This window comes from Phaenicophaeus curvirostris, chromosome 12 (genome assembly GCF_032191515.1).
Source record: "Phaenicophaeus curvirostris isolate KB17595 chromosome 12, BPBGC_Pcur_1.0, whole genome shotgun sequence".
Taxonomy (NCBI): domain Eukaryota; kingdom Metazoa; phylum Chordata; class Aves; order Cuculiformes; family Cuculidae; genus Phaenicophaeus; species Phaenicophaeus curvirostris.
This window is the reverse complement of record NC_091403.1, coordinates 5,622,725-5,642,119: the sequence shown is the minus strand read 5'-3', so window position 1 is coordinate 5,642,119 and position 19,395 is coordinate 5,622,725. Positions and strand designations below refer to the sequence as shown.

The window sequence follows — 19,395 nt, the reverse complement described above, 5'->3', positions numbered from 1 at the left end:
TTTTTGGAAATAAATGATGACCCAGGTAGCCTGTTTTGCCTTTCTATGTAAGCCTGTGGAGACCTTAATTTAAATAAGTCAGGCCAAAGCTATGAAGCTGTCTTAATAAGATCCTAAAGAATAAGGTCCTAATTTCCTAATGGCTATTTTTTTCCTTGATTTCATTTACTTTATATTAATTCTCCTTAGGACAGGTGAATCTCCAGAGAACTGGAGCTTGAGGAAGATCTGGATCAGCATCGAAAAAGCAGATGCTGGTCCAAATTATTCAGACCTCAGAATTATGTAGAACTGAGCGGAATGGTGATGAGAGCATGTTTTCTCTGGAGATTTCTCATTTCACTGTTGCTCAGCACAGAAAAAGAATAGACTTTTTTGGCTTCATATTGACACTTGTAGTCTGAGTTTGACTATAGAGGTGATTTCTTTCTTTCCAGCCCTACCCTGACAAGTGCACAATTAGGAATCTCAAGAAATGTTTAATTTTAATTCTGTAAGTAGGTGTATCCTATGTCTCTCCTCTGCTTTTTACAGAAGACTTCATATTGTGGCTTAAGGGGGAACAGTCTAAATTTACCATAGTCAGCAGAGTATCATCTTATTCCAGTGTTTTACAGCTTTCCTGTAGCCCCTTCAGGTACTAGAAGGTCACTATAAGGTCTCCTCGGAGCCTTCTCTAGGCTGAACAGCCCCAACTCTCAGCCTGTCCTCTTGTGGGACGTGCTCCAGCCTCCCATATATACTTAAAGATACATATTAATGAATACAACAAAGGAATCTGTGAAACTTAATTATGCATTGATGTTCAATTCAAATCTAGAGTAAGAGTGAATTGTGTAGCTTGGTTAAATTATGAATTGACATTCATCATCTGCCATCCCAACTCTTAAAGGGAAACAGAAGAGATTCAATAGTTTTATACTCTTAGACAAGATTAAGGTATGTTTTTTCTGCTAATCAAGTACATTACTGTCAGCTTTTAATAAAAATCTTTGCTTTAAGCAGGGCAGAAAACATACTGCAGCTACCAAAGGAAATATGGTAAGTGATTACTTCTACTTTCTCTCTTGGGCAAGGTCCATGAATTTAAGAACTTTCTCATATTAATAATCAGAATTAACAGCCGGCAAATGGAATAGAGAAAATTTGTATCTTTCCTTTCCACTTACCTTTGCCAGTTGTTCATGAATTTCTAATAAGCTTGGTCTGCTGAGCTTATTCCCGCTGACGCTGCCAGTGTTTCTATAATAATCAATTTTGGGAACTGGATCCATCGTGTTATGGCCAAAAGTTTGTAGATAATACATTTTAGGGTGAGTATCATAGGGATGTAAACTAGCTTCTGTTTTCTCCCCATTTTGTAAGAAATTGTCGTACAATTCTCTTTTTCCTGGTCTGTAGCTGATTCTCAGTCTGTTATGTGCTTCGTCAGTAAAAGACGTTTCTTCGTAATGCGGTGGGTCAGAGACCACATCCTCTTGGGGTGTTTCATTGTTGTCATGGCTTTCATTAATTATGTTAACTTGAAACCTATTTGCATTTGGATCCAAGAATACATTTGGCGAATTATTCATTGACATCTTCAGGGATGATATTGACTCAGATCACTGATCCGTTTACTCTCCTGTGGCTGCAGCTAGTAAGCTGTAGCTACAGCAAAGGACTTAGTGCTGTTGCATATGAAATCTTTGCTCTTAGAGTAACAAAGTTCTGAATTTTTTCTTGAAATGTCTAAGCAACCATCCCAGTGTTGTCTATTACGTTTCTGCTGTAAAAAAAAAAAAAGCATTTCTATAAAGTTGCACAGTTAGATGAATTTTCCGCTATAAGCTCTCCCTCACCTCACCACATACCCATGAGATAGTCATCCTATGACTTATGGCATGAAAAAATATTTGAATTGAAGGCTGAGTTTGTGGGGATGTTTCAGTCTGTGAGGGATGTGCTTAATTCCTTAACTAAGCGAGCAGGGGTTTGGTACAGGCTCCAGAGGAGGTAAGAACCTAAGCTATACATGGGCCACGAACTCCTCTGGTTTCAATCTGTTCTGTGAAAACCCACAAAGAAACAGAGCGATACACAGAACATTGGTGCCTATGAGCTTAGAACACCCATCACGTTATTAACACATGAATAGCAGGTGTTTTCTCCAAGATTCATTTATCAAGGAACGAAGAGAGTTGTGGGCTCAAGAAGTGTCATGTGTACTTTTTCCATTGCATGTCATTTGCCTACAAGCAAATTGCTTTATTCCATAAATACGACAGCCTAAGTGAACCTTCTTTTTGCTCCTTGGGCTGAGCAGTGTGGCTTCATGGCGGTGATCTCCCCTTGCACTGGGACACCTCTCAAGGTTGCTCCTCGAGGCAGAGAGACCTTTTAGCAATGTCAGATCTTTGGTAGGCAAACTGGTATTGTGCAGACCATTGTAGTATGGAAACTCTGATTTTGTCTGAGTGGCTTTGATTTCTGCCCTGATAGTTTTGAATCGTTGTTGAAAAGATTGTGCTGTACAGTAATAGAGTGAACCTTGCCACTGAACTTTGTTAAGCCACACATTCACAACATCATATTAAAACCACTTTTGCTAATACCTTTTACAGTGATTCTTTAAGCAATATAAATCACCTATTTGCAATAAATTGGCATCGTCAGCACGGTCTTAAATCAGGATTCACAACACCATCTCTATAAATTCGTCTTTGGATTAGGTTCTAAGAACCTAAAACTGATTTTGAAATACAGCATTTCTTTTAATAACGCAATGTTTAATTGAAGCCATTGAAAGTATAGGCAGCACAAGAGATGTGACACAAGATTCCATGTCCATTTACTCTTTAGGTTCCACTTAAGTGTTACGATACCATGTATATTTCTTTCATAGTCTAGAATTAAATTTGCATGAAAAGCTTGAATCAAATACATGTTTTAAAATTAACTACAAAATCTAGACTTTACATTTTCAGTAGTTTCAGGATGGCAACAGTCTATAGGCAATTAAGATATAGAAAACTGTCAGGTTTCATGTAAATAAAATTAATGTAATATGAAGGAATAAATAGACAACTGAAACGGATCCAAAAATAGCATTGGGTTTCCTAAATTATAATGGAGGAAATAAATTACTATGTTTATCAACATCTTTCTGATATGGGTCGGTCAGGGGGACAGGTAGACAGACCTAGAGACTGGGTTCCAGGTAAAGTCTGATGAGCAGTGAATAGAGGGGAATGATCACGTTGCTTGATCTGCTGCCTATGTTCTTGTTACCACAGCCCCGGACACTGCTCACCCTCGTTCTCCCAGGGCACGGAGCTTACTCCTCTGTAGCCTGCTGCTCACCAGGTCCCTTCCAGAATTGCTCCCTGCCAGTGAGGCCCCAGCCTGTGCCGTGCAGGGTTTTAGTCTGTCTGAGGTGCAGGATTTGCATTTGTCCTTGTTGAATGTCATGAGATTCCCGTTGATACATTCCTCTAGCCTGTCTAGGTCCCTCTGAGACTATAGAGAAGTGAATATAGGATAGCTGTACAATCTGCTTCCTTCCTCCACTTTCCCACACAGATCCCCTCAAAAAAACCAACCAACCAAATACCCAACAAGCAAAAGGGGCACTTATATTTAAGGCCTTTAGTGGATTAAGTACCTTTGCAGCAAATTAAATGGTCTAGATTTCCCTAAGATGAGCTATTGAAACAATGGCAATCCATATATCTAGAAACATACTTCTAAGGAGATAAGGAAGCGTGATTGCAAAGACTTTTATAATTTAGTAGGAGTCCAGGTCTGTTCACAGTGACTAAAGCAGACTGTGCTTAGACACTGAAACTCCACAAGTGTATGTAAAAGCAGAGAGCTTAAAAACAAAATACGTCTACATAAAGGAATATATATAAACTGAAAATCTGGGTAAGTAAGCCCATTAGATGCATTTTTTACTCTTCTGTGCTTTCACAAGAGGTTGGACTAGATGACCTCTGGAGATTTTTTTCCAATTTAAATTTCTCAAAGATTTTGTGAAATGCATTTGGCCCTTTGGCACTGAAAGATAAAATACCACATCCATATTTATACCTCAGCAATGTAAATTTTCTCTAAAATCACATATCAAAATTGTAATTTGAAGAGCTGATAATCAAATGTCCTCCATCTTCAGTATGAGATATAGCTAAAGCATATTTTCTCACATCTTTCATCAGCTATAGATAATTTCCTGCTGTCACCTCTCTGCTATGTTACTACTTTATAACCTCCTCATATATATGTTGGTTTTCCTGCTTAATGTTTTGTAAGCTTCACAGCAACATGTTACGTTTGTTTAGTTTATTTTTCTTCTACTGGTTTTGGATGATCAATATTACTATTATTATTGCACATTACACCTTTCTGATCATAGATAACATTTTGCTTCCTTTGGCCTTTTAATGTTGTAAGGAAGTGTTTCATCTTCAGGCATGAAGGAGCAAAACCAAATCTTTTGTCATTAAGGTCAGTGAAACTAGGTTTATTTCCATCTCCATGACGGAATAAAACCCTGAGTCTTTGATGAGAGTGAGACTTTTGCTACTAAATAAAAATTATTCTGTAATTTCGCTGCCTCATTTCCATAATATTACTACTTTCCTAGGAAAAGAAAAGTCTCTTACCTTTCTGCTGTTCTTGAAAATAAGACACTGATTTTCACAGTGGATTTCCAGAGGTCTCTCAACTGTTATTTGCCATTAATTTTGCATTTAGTATTCTAGTGTTGTGCACAAATAATCAAGTTTACCTTATTCAGGATAATTTAACTTACCACTCAGTCTGTGTTTTTAGGGAAGGATGATCTGACTCTTTTATTCATGCATATTGGGTGTCACTCTCTTTGAGGCATTACAGACTCTGCCTTATTGGCCAGGCTTTTCTCCTGCTTAATATACAGAATAGACCATCCAATCCCTCTCTTTCAAAACATTTCTAGATGGTGATTTAGAGAAGCTTTCTAGCTTGTTAACTATTAACCAGCAAATGTACCTATCCATTACAATTACTGGGTTTATGGCATTGCAAAATTTCTAAGGGGGCCTGAAAATACTTTTGTTATCTCCATTTCCCAGCTATGCCTGATTCTGTGCACAGATCATGATCTCTCTATTTTTCAGTTCTGCGTGTATAGTAACAGAGATAACAAGAGTTCAGGCTTCTGCTCAGTGGATTTCATGCAGGAAAAAAATTCCAATGGAGTCACCAGGATCAGTCATGGGTGGGTCCTCTTGTCCTGCATGCATTTTTGAACCATTTGCTTCTAACCCTTCTTGGAATTTTACTCTGTATATTCAAGGCAAACCTTTGAAAAATTACATTCTGTGTATTCTTTCTGGGAAGGGCAACTGCCTTGACTTTTAGGGGTGCAGAGGACACTGGGCAGGAAATTACAGAATCACAGAATTGTTTAGCTTGGAAAAGGCCTTTAAGATTGAGTCCATGAAGCTTTGTAATCATAAGGGAATTTGATAACTGCTTCCAGCAATAGATTGGGTCAAGAACAAAAGAAGTAAGACAGTATTTGGGTTCTTTGGGTATGTTTGCCGTGTAGTTCAGAGATAACTAAACTATACGTAACCCAGATAACTTCAGTACCTTCAGCACTCTAACCTGAAAGCACAGAGCTCAGCTGATTAGGTTTACGTAAAAAGAATGACAGTGTCAGTTCTCTGCAGTGGGTGATCCTATCCAGCAATAACAGATCACATGAATCTGTGTATTGGTATCTACCTTTGATTTTGTGGTTAAATTAACGAGGATAAAAGCAACATACTGAATCTCCAAGGGTGTGGCATTTTTTCTTATGCAGAATCTGAAGCAGTTTAAAAGCTCTTACATTCACAATATTGTTCATGTTTTATAATTCAGGTGACCAGTGTAGATTAGTGTCGGCTGTTCCTCTTTTATATTCTTCAGACAGCAGATCCATGTCCTTCCCTGTGTAATCAAGTATTTCATGTCCCAAATGGCACTTGAGGTCTGCTGTTCCACTGGCTGCCTCTGCCTGGTATATAGGGCAAAAGGGACAACATGTATTTTTCTGAATACATGCAAAAGGAACCAACTGCTGTAACTGATCTCCTTGTCTTTGCTCCTCATTGCGAACAGAGCTGTTTAGCAAAAGTGACAGTGCTTAAAATTCTGATGCCAGCCTTCTTAAAAATGGAATTGAATGTCTGTCAAGTACTGTCACACTTGCTAAACAGCTGTGTAGATGAGGGTGACCTTGAATATCCAGATTTGAGTCTCTGCTTTCACTGTGAGTTCTCCTGCCTTGATAGGATCTCCTATGACCAATTCTTCACTTGAACATTCTGGGTCATACCCTGTGCACTGCTGCAGGAGCACAAACAGAAGAATGAGCTGCGGAGAAGGGCTGGAGAGTACAGAGATCTCCAGTTGGCTTTTGATCTCCGTCTCTTCCAGGGCCTGGGTTCGAATGGGTACGTAGCGTAGCTGTCTCTGCTTTGGCCTTGCCAAACTGGTGTAATTACTGCCGGGAGTCGTTAATGAGACAGTTTATGTTCCAATTTGAACTGAGTCTTCCTTGAAGTGGAGTAAAAAATTGGCATGCCTCGACCAGTTCAGCTAGACTGTAAGACTGAGTACTTAACGTTTACTTCTAATTTTCACCTACAATTTTTAACAATATGTGAGACACTAGTGGGCTGGAACTGTGGTGGACTAAGTTCAGACTGGAGTTCTGAGCAGCTGATTTATTTTGTATTGCTGAGTGTTTGTAGAATCAAAAATTTCCTTAACGATGTTTGTTTCCCTTCCACTAATTCTGCTTGGCTTTCTGTTGCTGTAGGGTAGGAGAAGGGAGGCCTATAAAAAAAACCCCTTGTCTGAGCAGGAAGAAATAGAACTACACGCTGTTTGCAGAGGACCACATAAAGTTTCACACGGGAGAAGCAACATACGCTTTCCTTATAAAGACAGTCAGAGGTACAGCACCTGCTCTTCTTGGAAAGTGAGAGGTGAGTTAGTAATTGATGTGATCTTTATCTTTTCCCATTGGTTCCCTGTTATTGGTAGTGCACAGCCCAACCCTTGTTACTCTCATCTCAGCAACACAAACACACACCTCTTGCAGGCGCCTCCTTGGGGCTACAACCATTTGTTGCCCTCCACTTTTGTATTCTCAGTGTACAAGCACAGTGTATGAGCTTCAGAAAATTGTGGCAGATGAGGAGGGGAAGGAGTTACCGCTTCAGCATGCACCATTCATGAGCCTGTTTTAGTTCTTCACTTTTCTCTCCAGCCTCTCGTGAGACACAGTAGAAATGAGATTCTTCCTGAAGAGGCAGGTATAATGTGATTGTGAAAATACTTTCTGGTCATGATAACTTCATAGTGAATTGTTTATTGTAGTATTTCTGTGCTGTTAACCGTTTCTTATCTGCCATTCCACCCTTCCTCAAATAAAAGCAACTCGAAATACCTTTTGAGTTTGCAACAAATATTTATTTAACAAAATGGATGCCACCAACATATCTCCAAAACGCAGGTATGTATAACAAATGTAAGAACAGTTGGTTTCCAAAATGAAATCAACATCAAATTTAAGGCAGGGTATTCTGTGAGTTTTCATGCAAGAGCATATTCAAATGTTCCTTTATCCAACCCCTCAACTTCATCCTCCCACGTAGAAGAAGGCATACTGCTGTAGGGGTCTAGCAAGATTTTGAAGCATCTGATAATTAGAAGTCCCAAGAAAACACACAAAATCCCCACAAAGGCAAAGCCAGTTTTTTGCTCTAATGTCAGAGGGAAGGCAGACATTTCGTTGACACTCATGCTGGCTGAAGTGTTGCTGCAGTAATTACTGCTCATCATTGGGCCTCACATCCTGGCGACTCTGTGGGATTTTCACCTCTGTTGCTTCTTTGCCTGCATAGAAAAGTAGAATCTTGATTAGGTCTAAATGGGGCGTGTGTATCTGAACTGTAGCGTGTGAACATTTGGAAATGAAAACCAGCTTGGATTTTAGTAGTGTCCCGTTGTTTCTTCACATTTAAATTAATGTGATAAAATTGTGACTTTTAGCCTATACGCACCATCCACTAACCGTTATGAGACAGCGAACTCGCAATTTTCTGGGTTTCTTACTCCTCAAAACAGAGCAATTTCAGCACATGCCTGTTGCAAACAGCATTCTGTCAGACTGGGCACAAGCCTACAGATCCTGATTAGGCAATACTCACCAAAGACTCCACCTGGAGAAACCGTGTTGTTTTCTGAAATGGCTTTACACCTCAGTCCTTAAACTAGTTAAACTCACATTGACCTCAAAGAGAGTTACAGCCAAATAACATGGATTTTGCTTGTGTAGTTTAGTTTATAAGTCTAAATAAACAGATTCAACTGGGCAAATAAAGCCTTGTGTGTGGAATTTTAGTGAAGTCTTGGGCTCAGAAAAATGCTGTGTGCATTCTGAGCTAGTAAGAAAGTGAGCGTATTGGTAAAACTGCCCCTTGCCTTCCTCTCTACGTGTCCACTCTTGTGTATTAGGAAAGATTGGTGGGAGAAGAGATAATAGAATTCCCTTTCCCTAAATCTTGCTCTCATTTCTTTCTTCTCCTTAGTCTTTCCCATTAAATACATACGCATCCTGTCATTTTTACAGGCAAGGTCTGAACATGCTCCTCATGGAGTTTGGGACTCACCCTAATGTGTGTCCTATTGAGCATTGCCACCAGGAAAGCTCTGTGTGTTTCCAGCCAGGAGAGACTTTCATTTTTAACTTTTTAAGAAGATCTTCTGTACAGATTTTAGTTAGGGGTGGGAATAATTTTGCTCTATATCAGGTTTTTGATCAGATATTAAAATCATCTTTCTTTTGTCTCTGTAGGCAGCAGGAGAATTGGAAGGACTGAGACATCAGAAGTGCCAAAGGACAAAGACATTTTTACTCTAAGGTTGGAGCCTGGGGGGTTTTGGCTCTTGTTAACACCTATTTAACTAACTCACCTCAGGGGAAAACTTTTTCGGTTACCAATTCAACTGTCTTTTCCCCCAGGGAATTCCCAGTATCCATTTATTTTTTTTCAGCGAGTAATTAGGCCACTCACAGCTCTGTGCTGCCATGGCTACACTGCTTCAGGTACCTGCCTGCTTGCCAGTTTAAAGGGAGCTCCAGCATCTGTACTCGGCACTGCAGTTGTAGCTGAAACTGGCCATATCCTGAGTCAGCCTGCAACTAATAACAACAGAGAAAGTAAAAATAAGATTTGGTATTCTTGAGAAAACAGAAATGGACAGAACTTTTATTTGGTATGGTGCCTCCTTTCTCACAGCAAAATTTGTGGGATTTTGGAGTATTATCCTAAAGAATAAACATTTTAAAACAAGGATTAGAAAGGCAAGGCACAAGCCTGTCTTTCTGTGATAACCCTCAATATAGCAGGTATTAAATAACATGGTTTCCTAGTACAGTCTGTCCACATTTGCCAGAGCACAGCAACCAATGGTCTGTTTATTCTATAGAGCTGTATATGAGATACCTCATCGTATTGAATGATATTCTGCTCTTTGGGTCATGCTGTTTTAATTTCTGTTAAGTTGGAGAAAAGATCCAGATGTAGCTTGTAGAAATTAGAAGTAATATCAACAACATTCAGTATTTATTTTCTGAACATATATCACAGATAAAGCCCACCGGCTGTGCAGATTTTCATTGGGCATACTTCCAATTTTTCTGTTAAGTTAGACCTCATGTACGAAAAAAAACCACAGGAAGTTCAATATCAGAATTTATGTCACAAATCAGTTGAACAAGACCCAGTCAAGGAAAAAAATTAACTTCCAGAATTTCTAGGAGACTGGGTTAATAAAATTATGTGAAAATGACATGTAGACACTACCCAGGAAAACCAGACTCAAATAACTTAGTTGCTACCTTGGAGAAGGCATGGAGAGAAATCTGAGGAATAGGCTGGCCATGGAGAACACCGCATATAAGCTCAATCTAGAAAAACATGGGTGTATTTGTGGTGACGTTTCTTCACCACAGAGTCATATTGTAAGAACATGATTTCCAGTCTTATCAATTTTGCAGGTTACACGCTAGAATTAGTGGTACTTGTTTGTACATTATGTGCTTGTGAGATGTTATGGGACAGATCTCTGTGAAAAAGCTGACTGACAAAACCTGGAGTGGTAAGAAGCAGGTATCTTAGCTTTGATTGAAACAGCTATACAAGATCACGGTGGATGTTTTGCTTGGCGGGGGTGGGAATCGGTTCTGGGAAACTCTTAACATGCAGCTTTGTATTCTTCTCTTCCATGTCCTGAATTTCAGAAATTGTAATTGAAGCCTTAAAGTTCACGAACATTTTGCTCTGATTATGTATCCTTAGAACTGTGGTACCTTTAGTGCCTTTTTGCTGTTTTCACAATTCAGTGCTGCATACAGGTTAGATGTCCGTTCCCAGTCAGTCAGATATCCTTCCATTTGCTGCAGTGTATGTGTCAAGCTGTGAGTCAGAAGACTGTGAATATTAACTAACATGGCCTGGATCCAAAAATCCTTGAAGATAACCCTCAGGGCAGTATGATGGGGGCAGGCATTCTATCAGTTAGAATCTGCAGAGTCATTTCATAGGGGCTGACCTCGGACTGATCTCTCCTGACTTTTTTATAGGTCAAGACACTGCTCATCCTTCGATTCATTGCCCATATAAGAAGACTGACACAAAGAAAGGCTCCTTAACATCCTCCTGTGAAATAAAAGGCCATTGAAGCCCTTGTGAGGCCAAAAGAAACAATCATAGTCCTAGAGAAAACAGGAATAAGCAAAATGGCTCAGCACATAGACCACTGAGGTAAGGAGAATGGAGGTATGAGGCAGAGGTACTGGCTGCACCTGTTGGGGGTGAAGGGGAACACCGTGGGCACTAAGCATTGTGAGGCAGCTAGAAGAAAGGTGTTGACATTCTTAGAATCATAGAATGATTTGGGTTGGAAGGGACTGTAAAGATCATCTTGTTCCACTCCCCTGCCATGGGCAGGGACACCTCCCACTAGATCAGGCTGCCCAAGGCCCATCCAGCCTGGCCTTGAACCCCTCCAGGGATGGGGCAGCCACAGCTTCCCTGGGCAACCTGGGCCAGGGCCTCAGCACCCTCATCATGAAGAATTTCTTCCTAGTGTCTAGTTTAAATCTTCTCCTCTCCAATTCAAAGCCGTTCCCCCTTGTCCTGTCACTACATGCCCTTGTAAAACGGCCCCTCCCCAGGTTTCCTGTAGCCCCTTCAAGTACTGGAAGGTCACTTTAAGGTCTCCCTGGAGCCTTCATTTCTCCAGGCTGAACAACCCCAACTCTTTTGGCCTATGCTCATAGCAGAGGTACTCCAGCCCTCTGATCATCTTTGTAGCCCTGTTCTTAGTCCAGCATCACCAGCCCAACTGTGCTGGTGTTTGGTGTGGATTGAAGATCCCAGACCCAGCTTTTTGGTGGTTTGGGTGTCACTTCTTTCGGACTTAGCCTTCACCTTCATGTTTTCAGACATAATGAGAAGATTAAGAAAGTAGCCAGTATGTTACATAAAGACTTCCTCAATAATCCTCATAATTCAGGTTTCAGTCCTTCTCTCCAAGAACCCCCTATAGGGTTTTTTTTTTAGTGGCTCAGTACTGGAAATGAGTACCTTTAATGTCTGCTCAAGCTGGGAGCATTCAGTCTTCCGGCATGATTAAACCTCAGGTGCCTGAGAACTCACTTCATAAACGATAGCACGTAACAAAATGGACTAAATCAGTTGCCATCTGTTCTCCTTTTGGATGTCTGCTGCCCAGCTGCTGGTTCATGGGTCTGGTCATTCTGAAGGTACTTCAAACAGCTTCAGTCCCAGGCTTGTGTTTGAGTGACAGCAAACTTGACATGAAAAGGTGTTGGTGTGGTTAGGGACATAAATAAGCATCCTCTGGGAGTTTCAGAAGCACCTCATCTGCACTTAACTATCTGGTCGAGGAAACTGGACTATATTCCAGGAATGCTATCCCAGGAATTGGGCATATGAGGTGGCAGGGTGAAAGGATTAGCAAGGGAGGAGAGCTAATGAAATAAAAATCAGCGTGAATTTAGAATTCTCCAAAGCGTCTGAGCTATCTGAGTTACCAGCACACGGCCAGAAATGCTGCAGGATCAGCTCTGTGACCACGCAGCTGACCTGTCAGGTGCACACGCGCATCGCATGCCTCTATCCTCTAAACAGCTGGGGAGAAGACTCCCTTCAGGGTAAGGTTTCTAGGACAGCATACAGGGAGGTGTAAGGTGGGAAGGCCAGGGCATGGATTCCCAGCAAATGAAGGCATGGCTACCTGTTTTGCAAGGATAGTGAAGCCGCCCCACAAAAACATGCAGTGTTTCCACAGCATGGTAACTCAGGATGAAGGCAACACTTTTTCACACAAACGACATTCCCTGCAGAGCAGCAGCAGCTGGGCAGTGACATTTCCAACCTTCAGTCATGCAATGAATTGCAGAAATGAGATTTTTATCCTTAGTAAATACACAAGCCTGGAAATCTCCACTGGCCAAGAGCCCCTGTGCTGTGACTTTTATATACGTGGTCTAGATTTGGATACTACACAGACGCAGGAAAATCAAACGCTCATTAGCATCACCCTTAACTGGTGAACGTGGAGAAGCGTCGCCTGCTTCCCGGGGGATGGAGACCGAGCACCCGCAAAGCAATTGTTGCTGCAGGATGGCGCGCCCAGCAGCATCCCCGCATCCCTGGGATGCGGATGGGGCTTTGCCCTCCCTCTGCCCCCCGGTGTCCGTGTCCCGCAGGGGGTTCAAGTGTCCCGCTAGGGGTTCGGTGTCCCCGCAGGGGGTGCGGGTGTCCCGCAAGGTCAGCCCCGCCGCCCGCGGTACCAACCCTGCTCCTCCGCGCTGCCCATGCTGGCGGAGCGCGCAGCTTCCCGCAGCTCCGGGCTCGCTCCCTCGGCTCTCCGAAGCCCCGCTCAGAGCCCCGACGGCTCGCACGGCTCCAGGGGACGCGTCCCGGGCGGCGGGGGTGGCTCGGCCGGGGCTCCCCTCGCCGTCCGCACCGGGTGATGCTCAAAGCGCTCTCATTAAAAAAAAAAAAATTAAACACGGCCGCGGCGGCTACCGCCTCCTCCTCTCCCCTGCCCGCCCCTTTCCATCGCTATTCAGCTCCTCTCCCTCCTCCTTCGCACGGATCGAACAGGGGAGTGGAAACTTCCTGCAAAACCCTCTACGTGCGGCGCATCGGTAACGGGGCCGCTGCGGAGCCGCCCGCCGCTCCCCTCCCGCTCCCGAGCGGGTCCCCGGCCACAGGGATGCCGTTCGCTCGGTCCCGACGGCTCCAAGCCTCGGCGTGGCCTCGGTTGCTCCCGGCAGCTCTAATAGCAGTTATTATTAAAGCATAGAACGTGTGTTGGGGCACAACAACCCTGGGCAGCTACAGACTAGGAGGAGTCTGGCTGGAAAGCTGACTGGAGGAGAGGGACCTGGGGGTGTTGGTTGACAGCGACTGACCATGAGCCAGCAGTGGCCCAGGTGGCCAAGAAGGCCAATGGCATCTTGGCTTGGATCAGAAACGGCGTGACCAGCAGGTCCAGGGAGGTTCTTCTCCCTCTGTGCTCGGCACTGGTGAGACCGCTCCTCGAATCCTGTGTTCAGTTCTGGGCCCCTCACCACAAGAAGGATGTTGAGGCTCTGGAGCGAGTCCAGAGAAGAGCAACAAAGCTGGTGAAGGGGCTGGAGAACAGGCCTGATGAGGAACGGCTGAGAGAGCTGGGGGTGTTTATCCTGGAGAAGAGGAGGCTGAGGGGTGACCTCATTGCTCTCTACAACTCCCTGAAAGGAGGTTGTGGAGGGGAGGGAGCTGGGCTCTTCTCCCAAGTGCCAGGGGACAGGACGAGAGGGAATGGCCTCAAGCTCCACCAGGGGAGGTTCAGGCTTGACATAAGGAAAAAATTCTTCACAGAAAGGGTCATTAGGCAATGGAATGGTCTGCCCAGGGAGGTGGTTGAGTCACCTTCCCTGGAGGTGTTTAAGGGACGGGTGGATGAGGTACTGAGGGGCATGGTTTAGAGATTGGTGGGAATGGTTGGACTCGATGATCCCGTGGGTCTCTTCCAACCTGGTTATTCTATAATTCTATGATTCAAGTGACAGAGGACAGGACAAGAGGAAATGGCCTCAAGCTCCACCAGGGGAGGCGCTGGCCCAGGTTGCCCAGGGAAGCTGTGGCTGCCCCATCCCTGGAGGTGTTTTCCTGTATTTCATTGATTTTTCACTTGAAAGTCACTAGCTTTGCTCTTACACAGGAATAGCAGTGGACATGTGGCTGTTCTGGATACATGGACAAATGGGGCGAGGACTAGTTTTCACTTTCCATTTCTTTATCAGGCTCCACTTCTTTGTATTCAACAGAGCAATAACTTTTACTTCCATTTGGCTTCAATTGTATTTCCCATTGATTAGATGCTTATTTTAGGAGTGTTGTGTGTCCTCAAATGAGAGCCCTTGACCGGAATTAGTGGTTTTATAATTATCTAGTTATTTGGTATGTATACCTTGCAAATTCAACTGGGCTAATTTAAAGTTAGGCAAGACATTTAAAGCCAGGTGGGTGCCAATGAGCAAAAGGCAATAGGGAACTCTTAGAGCTACTAGCTGGTTAGTACTTTTTGATGTTTAAGAATCATTTGAGTGGTGAAGGTTAAGAAAATGTAAACATTTTGAGGGATAACTAACTCCATTGTAACTTGTTTTTCAGTTTAGCTTTAAACAGCTCTTTGAGTGGTCCTTCGCAAACAAACTCTCTTTTCCATTGCTAGAAATTTAGAATGGGCTGATGAGGGTAGAGACAGTGAAGAATATTGTGCACGGAAGAAACAGATTGAGTAGAAACTCCCCTCCTAAGCACATCTAAGCAAGTCTAATGAAGTTCATGAGAATGTGCACCATCAGAAGGCAGTAGTATACGGGGAAGATAAAAACAGTAAGAGGGGCATACTCAAAGAAGGATTATATATTAATTTATGTCTCAATCGGAGTTGCAAGAAGGAATTATTTCATGAAATTTAATTCAGCGACTGAAAAGGGATGAACACCTTCTTTTTCTGTAGTTTTAAAATATCTGAATCTCTCTTTGGGATTGTCTAAATGCCATGCTTTTAGTAGGTACTGACTTTACCAGTGGCTTAAATGTGTGGTCTGCAGTCCTGGGGTCCATAGGGTACTCCTCTGGAGACTGCCAGGAATGAGGCAGAAAAACAAGTTCTACAAAGCAGTCTCCCCATGTTAAATATCTGAATAGGCCCACTCTTTAAACAGAAGAAGTTGAGGCATTCAAAAAGGGACAAAGGTTGAAAATCACGGCTTTGAAGCCCTCAAGACATCAGTGTTAGTCTTGGGGAGGTGGAAGAGTGCATGCATAGTGTGAAAACCAACAGTGCCACCTGGTGTGAGTGTGACAGGAGACTTGGTCCATGAGGAGAGCAGGTGTCCCCAGCTCTTCCACCTTGGGGCTGGGGCAAGACCCTGGCCAACAAGGAGAGAGCTCCTAAGGCCTTAGATGGGCTGGTTTCTCTGTAGACCTGCAAGAGGTATGTGTTTACTTCCTCACTCTGAAAGGAGGTGGGTACGTTAGGAGCACTCAGCCTGTCATTAGGGACCACGTGTTATGGAAGGAAGGACCAAAATGCACCCAGGTTGCTCAGTTAATTTTATTTTGTACTTCAGCAGGTAGAGTAATGATTTGGGAGAAGAGAGGGTAATGTGATTTGTTTCAATATAGGACCAGTAAAAATGCTACCAGAACTCTGGTGTTATGCAGGGGTAAAAAAATACACGATTAAGTTTGAGGCTCTTAAACTGTGGTCAAGGGTTGCATGACACAAAAAAGCCCACTTTTATGAGAATTAGGGACATTTAAGCCTTTAGTGGGGAAAAAGGAGTTTAGATCTCTGCAGATCAAGTAGAGCCGGTCTCTTATGTGACTGATCCCATGTTGTGGGCATAGGATGCTGCATAGTTTTTCTCATTACCAATATACAACAACCAGAACAAATGCCTCAACACAGTTCATTGCCTCAGCAGGCATCTACACAATGTTTTAACTGGAGGATGTGGTGGTGTCTGAGCCAGTTAGTGCTGTTGAAGACTTATTCAGGATGGCAGAAGGAGAACAAGAAGACAGAGAAGGTGTTGAAAGGACATGGGAGCAAGTGGAAGAGGCAATCAGCACCGCAGCTGCAGGTGTGAAGGTCTGTGCACTAGGTGGGCTTTAGTTGTGAAATGGCTGAGCTCTGCTGCAGTGATTCTGGAAGATGCCAGCAGACAGGCTGTTACATTTGATAGTTTGCCCTTTTGAAGTATAAAGTGTTTTGTTTTCCAAAGTTAAAAAAAAACCAAACAGCACTTTTCTCAGACTGGAAAGTTACTGTTTAATTGCAAAGAGAGCATTTGGGGAAGATAATATTTGCTTTACTTCAGGTCCACTACAGCTGTGCAAAAGAGGGTATCAGTTGCAGAGTAGGGTTAATTCTTTTTAGAACAAAGTAAAGCAGGTTGGGTGCAGCCTCAGGCAAGGCAGACTGGTTTGGAAACACTTGTGGCTGTGCAAAAAGGAATCTTTAAATGAGCTGTAAAAGTCAAATGATTTACAAAGCAAATCTGTTGTTAAAGCAACCTTTCTCCAGCTATACTAAGGGCTTTCTAGAGAAGAGACAGGGACTAGAAAATGCCAAGCACATTTAGGTGCCATAGCAAACAAACCAGGAAAAATAGAACAGAACAATTTGGGTTGGAAGGGACCTCAAAGACCATCCAGTTCCAACCCTCCTGTGATGGGCATGGACACATCCCACCAGACCAGGCTGCTCAAAGCCCCATTCTACCTCGCCTTGAACACCTAGTTTGAATCTTCCCCTCTCCAATTTAAAGCCATTCCCCCTTGTCCTGTCACTACAAGCCTTCATAAAGAGTCCCTTCCCAGCTTTCTTGTAGGCCCCTTTCAGGTATTGGAAGGTCGCTACAAGGTCTCCTTGGAGTCTTCTCTTCTCCAGGCTGAACAACCCCAACTCTCTCAGCCTGTCCTGTTATGGGACAAATACGTGCACGCTCTTGATCATGACTTAACTGGAAATAAAATTAAAAACAATATTGCAAATACCAACTAAAATGCTCCTTTCTAAAACGATGGTTATACCTATCTGATCATTAGCAAATTGAGAGCACTGACCTATTTCTTGGTGAAGTTGACACTTGAATTTACTGGAGAAATACTGTATTGAAAAGAATGCTGATACTTAAAACGCATGTAATTATTTTAACTCTGTAACTATTTGTACAAGAGACTTCCAAGAGTAGTTCCTTTACAGTTGCTTCTACTTACATAGACATGCAGGAACACTAATAATATTCCATTATCTTAACTCCCCATGTAAATTAGTGCTGTCAACTCTCTGCTTGCCAAGAACACTTTTAACAGTTTTCTACTAAATGAGGGATCCCCCTGTAACAGGAACATTTCTCAGAGAGCACGTTTGTCTTCTGGCAGGACATGAACAGCAGCGGAAGAGATGTTGGAAACCTGTGTATCAAAAGCTAGTTTTAAAATATTCTCAGGAGGAACCAGTGATGTGTAACAAAGGAGACATTCACAGCACAAATACAAGCATAGAAGGATACCATTTTTCCTTTTTACACTTGATGTGCCAAGTAGATTTTTTTAAATTTTAATTGTAATCATTTTATACACAGAAATCTTCCCAGGGAAAAACTTAAACCTTTTTCAACACAGTTTTGTAGACCAAAGAATCACTTTGTAATCCCAATTCACCCGTCAGCTCCCTACCAGCTCTTTGTGGCATTGCTCTCTCATTTTTATTATTGTTCTTTGAAGACAGAAATACTGAATACAGAAATACTTAGTGATTATATGTGAGACATCTAAAAAGGGATGCGAGACTCCCATAAAGATCTTGAAACAGGCAACTGAGGTAAGCAGAACGCTATATATAGGAGCTGTGGTGTGAGGGGGACAGGGTAAAGCTAGGAGCACTCCTCCAGGCTTTAAGCTAAGCTGTGCCCCTGTGAAACTCTAGTAAAAAACATCCATACAGTGTGTCGCTGTAGGGATTGTACTGGTATCATTATTTATTACAAAACACATTGAGTGACAACAAATTTCGCTGGTACAAAACTGTGTGTACGCTGGGCCAAAAAGGCATACAAACTGGAGATGGTAACAGTTGAAATGGGCAGTAGATTATTCAGAACAAGTAGGCAAAACGTGTATAAGAAAGTCAATAATTCTTGTTGTTATTAACATCCATGGGCATAGGAATTCAGTGGCAGCTGCTTGGTGCTATAATACTGGATTAGGAAGTATAGGATTCCAATATTTGAGATGCGCTCTGCAAAGCACAATTGAACAGAGGTCTGGTAATAGGGTTGAGAAATCTGAACATGAGAATTATTTCCTTTCATCCTGTAGAAGTGAGAGCTGTAAAATGTAATGACGGCAATTTCAAGTAAACATTAACCATTTCAGTGATGATTATTATCACAAATATCAAGTTATTTCTCTAATTATGGTTAATGTGTGAACAGAAGTTATTACACCTCTTATCAGACTCTAAGACATGTCTTTCTACCTTCATCTGGGATGGTGGTTATTAGGGTGTTTCATGGTATCTTCAGGCTTTCTCCAAAATCCCAGGTGTTACCAACACTTGGTTTAACAGTCATGAGGACAGTTGGACAAAAGAGGGCCCCAGCGGCTCATAAGGAGTTTACTTCCAAAAATCACACTTGTACAGGTCAGTGATTCTTAACTGTCTGTTGCCAGAAACACACGCCAATAGAGATGTGGAGCCTCTGTACTGGTCAGGTGTTCTTAACCTCCATTTATGGTTTTCTTAAAAGAAGTTCATGGATCCTTTGGGTCAGGAGCCAGAAGCCGCTGATCTAAATTCACTGCAGAGGAGTGAATCATTTTCCCTACATAAATGTTGATATGCTGTTTGGTGATTGATTTTTTTTTTCTTTTAAAAATATTGCTTAAAACCTATTTTTGGCCACAAGTGACAGAAAGAAATTGGGATTAAAGAAGACACAGAAGACTGAGAGGAATGTCACAGATTCTATCTCTTTCAGGATGAGTGATAGAGAAGAAAAAATGTTTAGTGTTGTGTGTCTATGGTGTGGACCTGCATAATTTTGAAATTTTATAGTAGGGTTACAACTATTCATATTTAATTGTTATTTGTATTTAAGAACACAAATGTCCATCTAGATGTTTCCAGTGGTCTAACTATAATGGAACTTACAGCTTTACCTGCCCCAAAAGCTTTATATGTTTACAGATAATCAGACATCTGTGGTTG

General features: G+C 42.4%; 2 protein-coding genes across 7 annotated transcripts in view; both read right to left on the bottom strand.

The window, feature by feature from the left end:
* SLC12A1 (solute carrier family 12 member 1) overlaps positions 1 to 12,396 on the bottom strand; it is a 55,230-nt gene extending 42,834 nt beyond the window's left edge. For 2 of the 3 annotated variants that reach the window (XM_069866953.1, XM_069866955.1), the window contains exons 1-2: positions 4,644 to 4,807; positions 1,170 to 1,765 (exon numbers count right to left, since the gene is read on the bottom strand). In XM_069866953.1, the coding sequence (XP_069723054.1) occupies positions 1,170 to 1,580 (411 nt within the window). In that variant the 5' untranslated portion in view covers positions 1,581 to 1,765; positions 4,644 to 4,807. Of the gene's footprint in view, positions 1 to 1,169; positions 1,766 to 4,643; positions 4,808 to 12,382 lie in introns of those variants that run through there. The other variant, XM_069866954.1, reaches the window with a different exon arrangement.
* CTXN2 (cortexin 2) lies at positions 7,479 to 13,148 on the bottom strand. Of its 4 annotated transcripts, XM_069866959.1 has the most exons (3): positions 12,909 to 13,148; positions 9,096 to 9,223; positions 7,479 to 7,914 (listed from the first exon to the last, which is right to left on the bottom strand). In XM_069866959.1, the coding sequence occupies exon 3, from the start codon at positions 7,858 to 7,860 to the stop codon at positions 7,612 to 7,614; it is 249 nt and encodes an 82-aa protein (XP_069723060.1). In that variant the 5' UTR covers positions 7,861 to 7,914; positions 9,096 to 9,223; positions 12,909 to 13,148; the 3' UTR covers positions 7,479 to 7,611. The 4 variants fall into 4 exon arrangements, with proteins under 4 accessions (XP_069723060.1, XP_069723057.1, XP_069723058.1 ...); XM_069866956.1 differs by lacking the exon at positions 9,096 to 9,223; XM_069866957.1 differs by lacking the exon at positions 12,909 to 13,148 and having other exon boundaries at positions 9,096 to 9,808.
* Between the last annotated feature and the right edge of the window lie 6,247 nt (positions 13,149 to 19,395).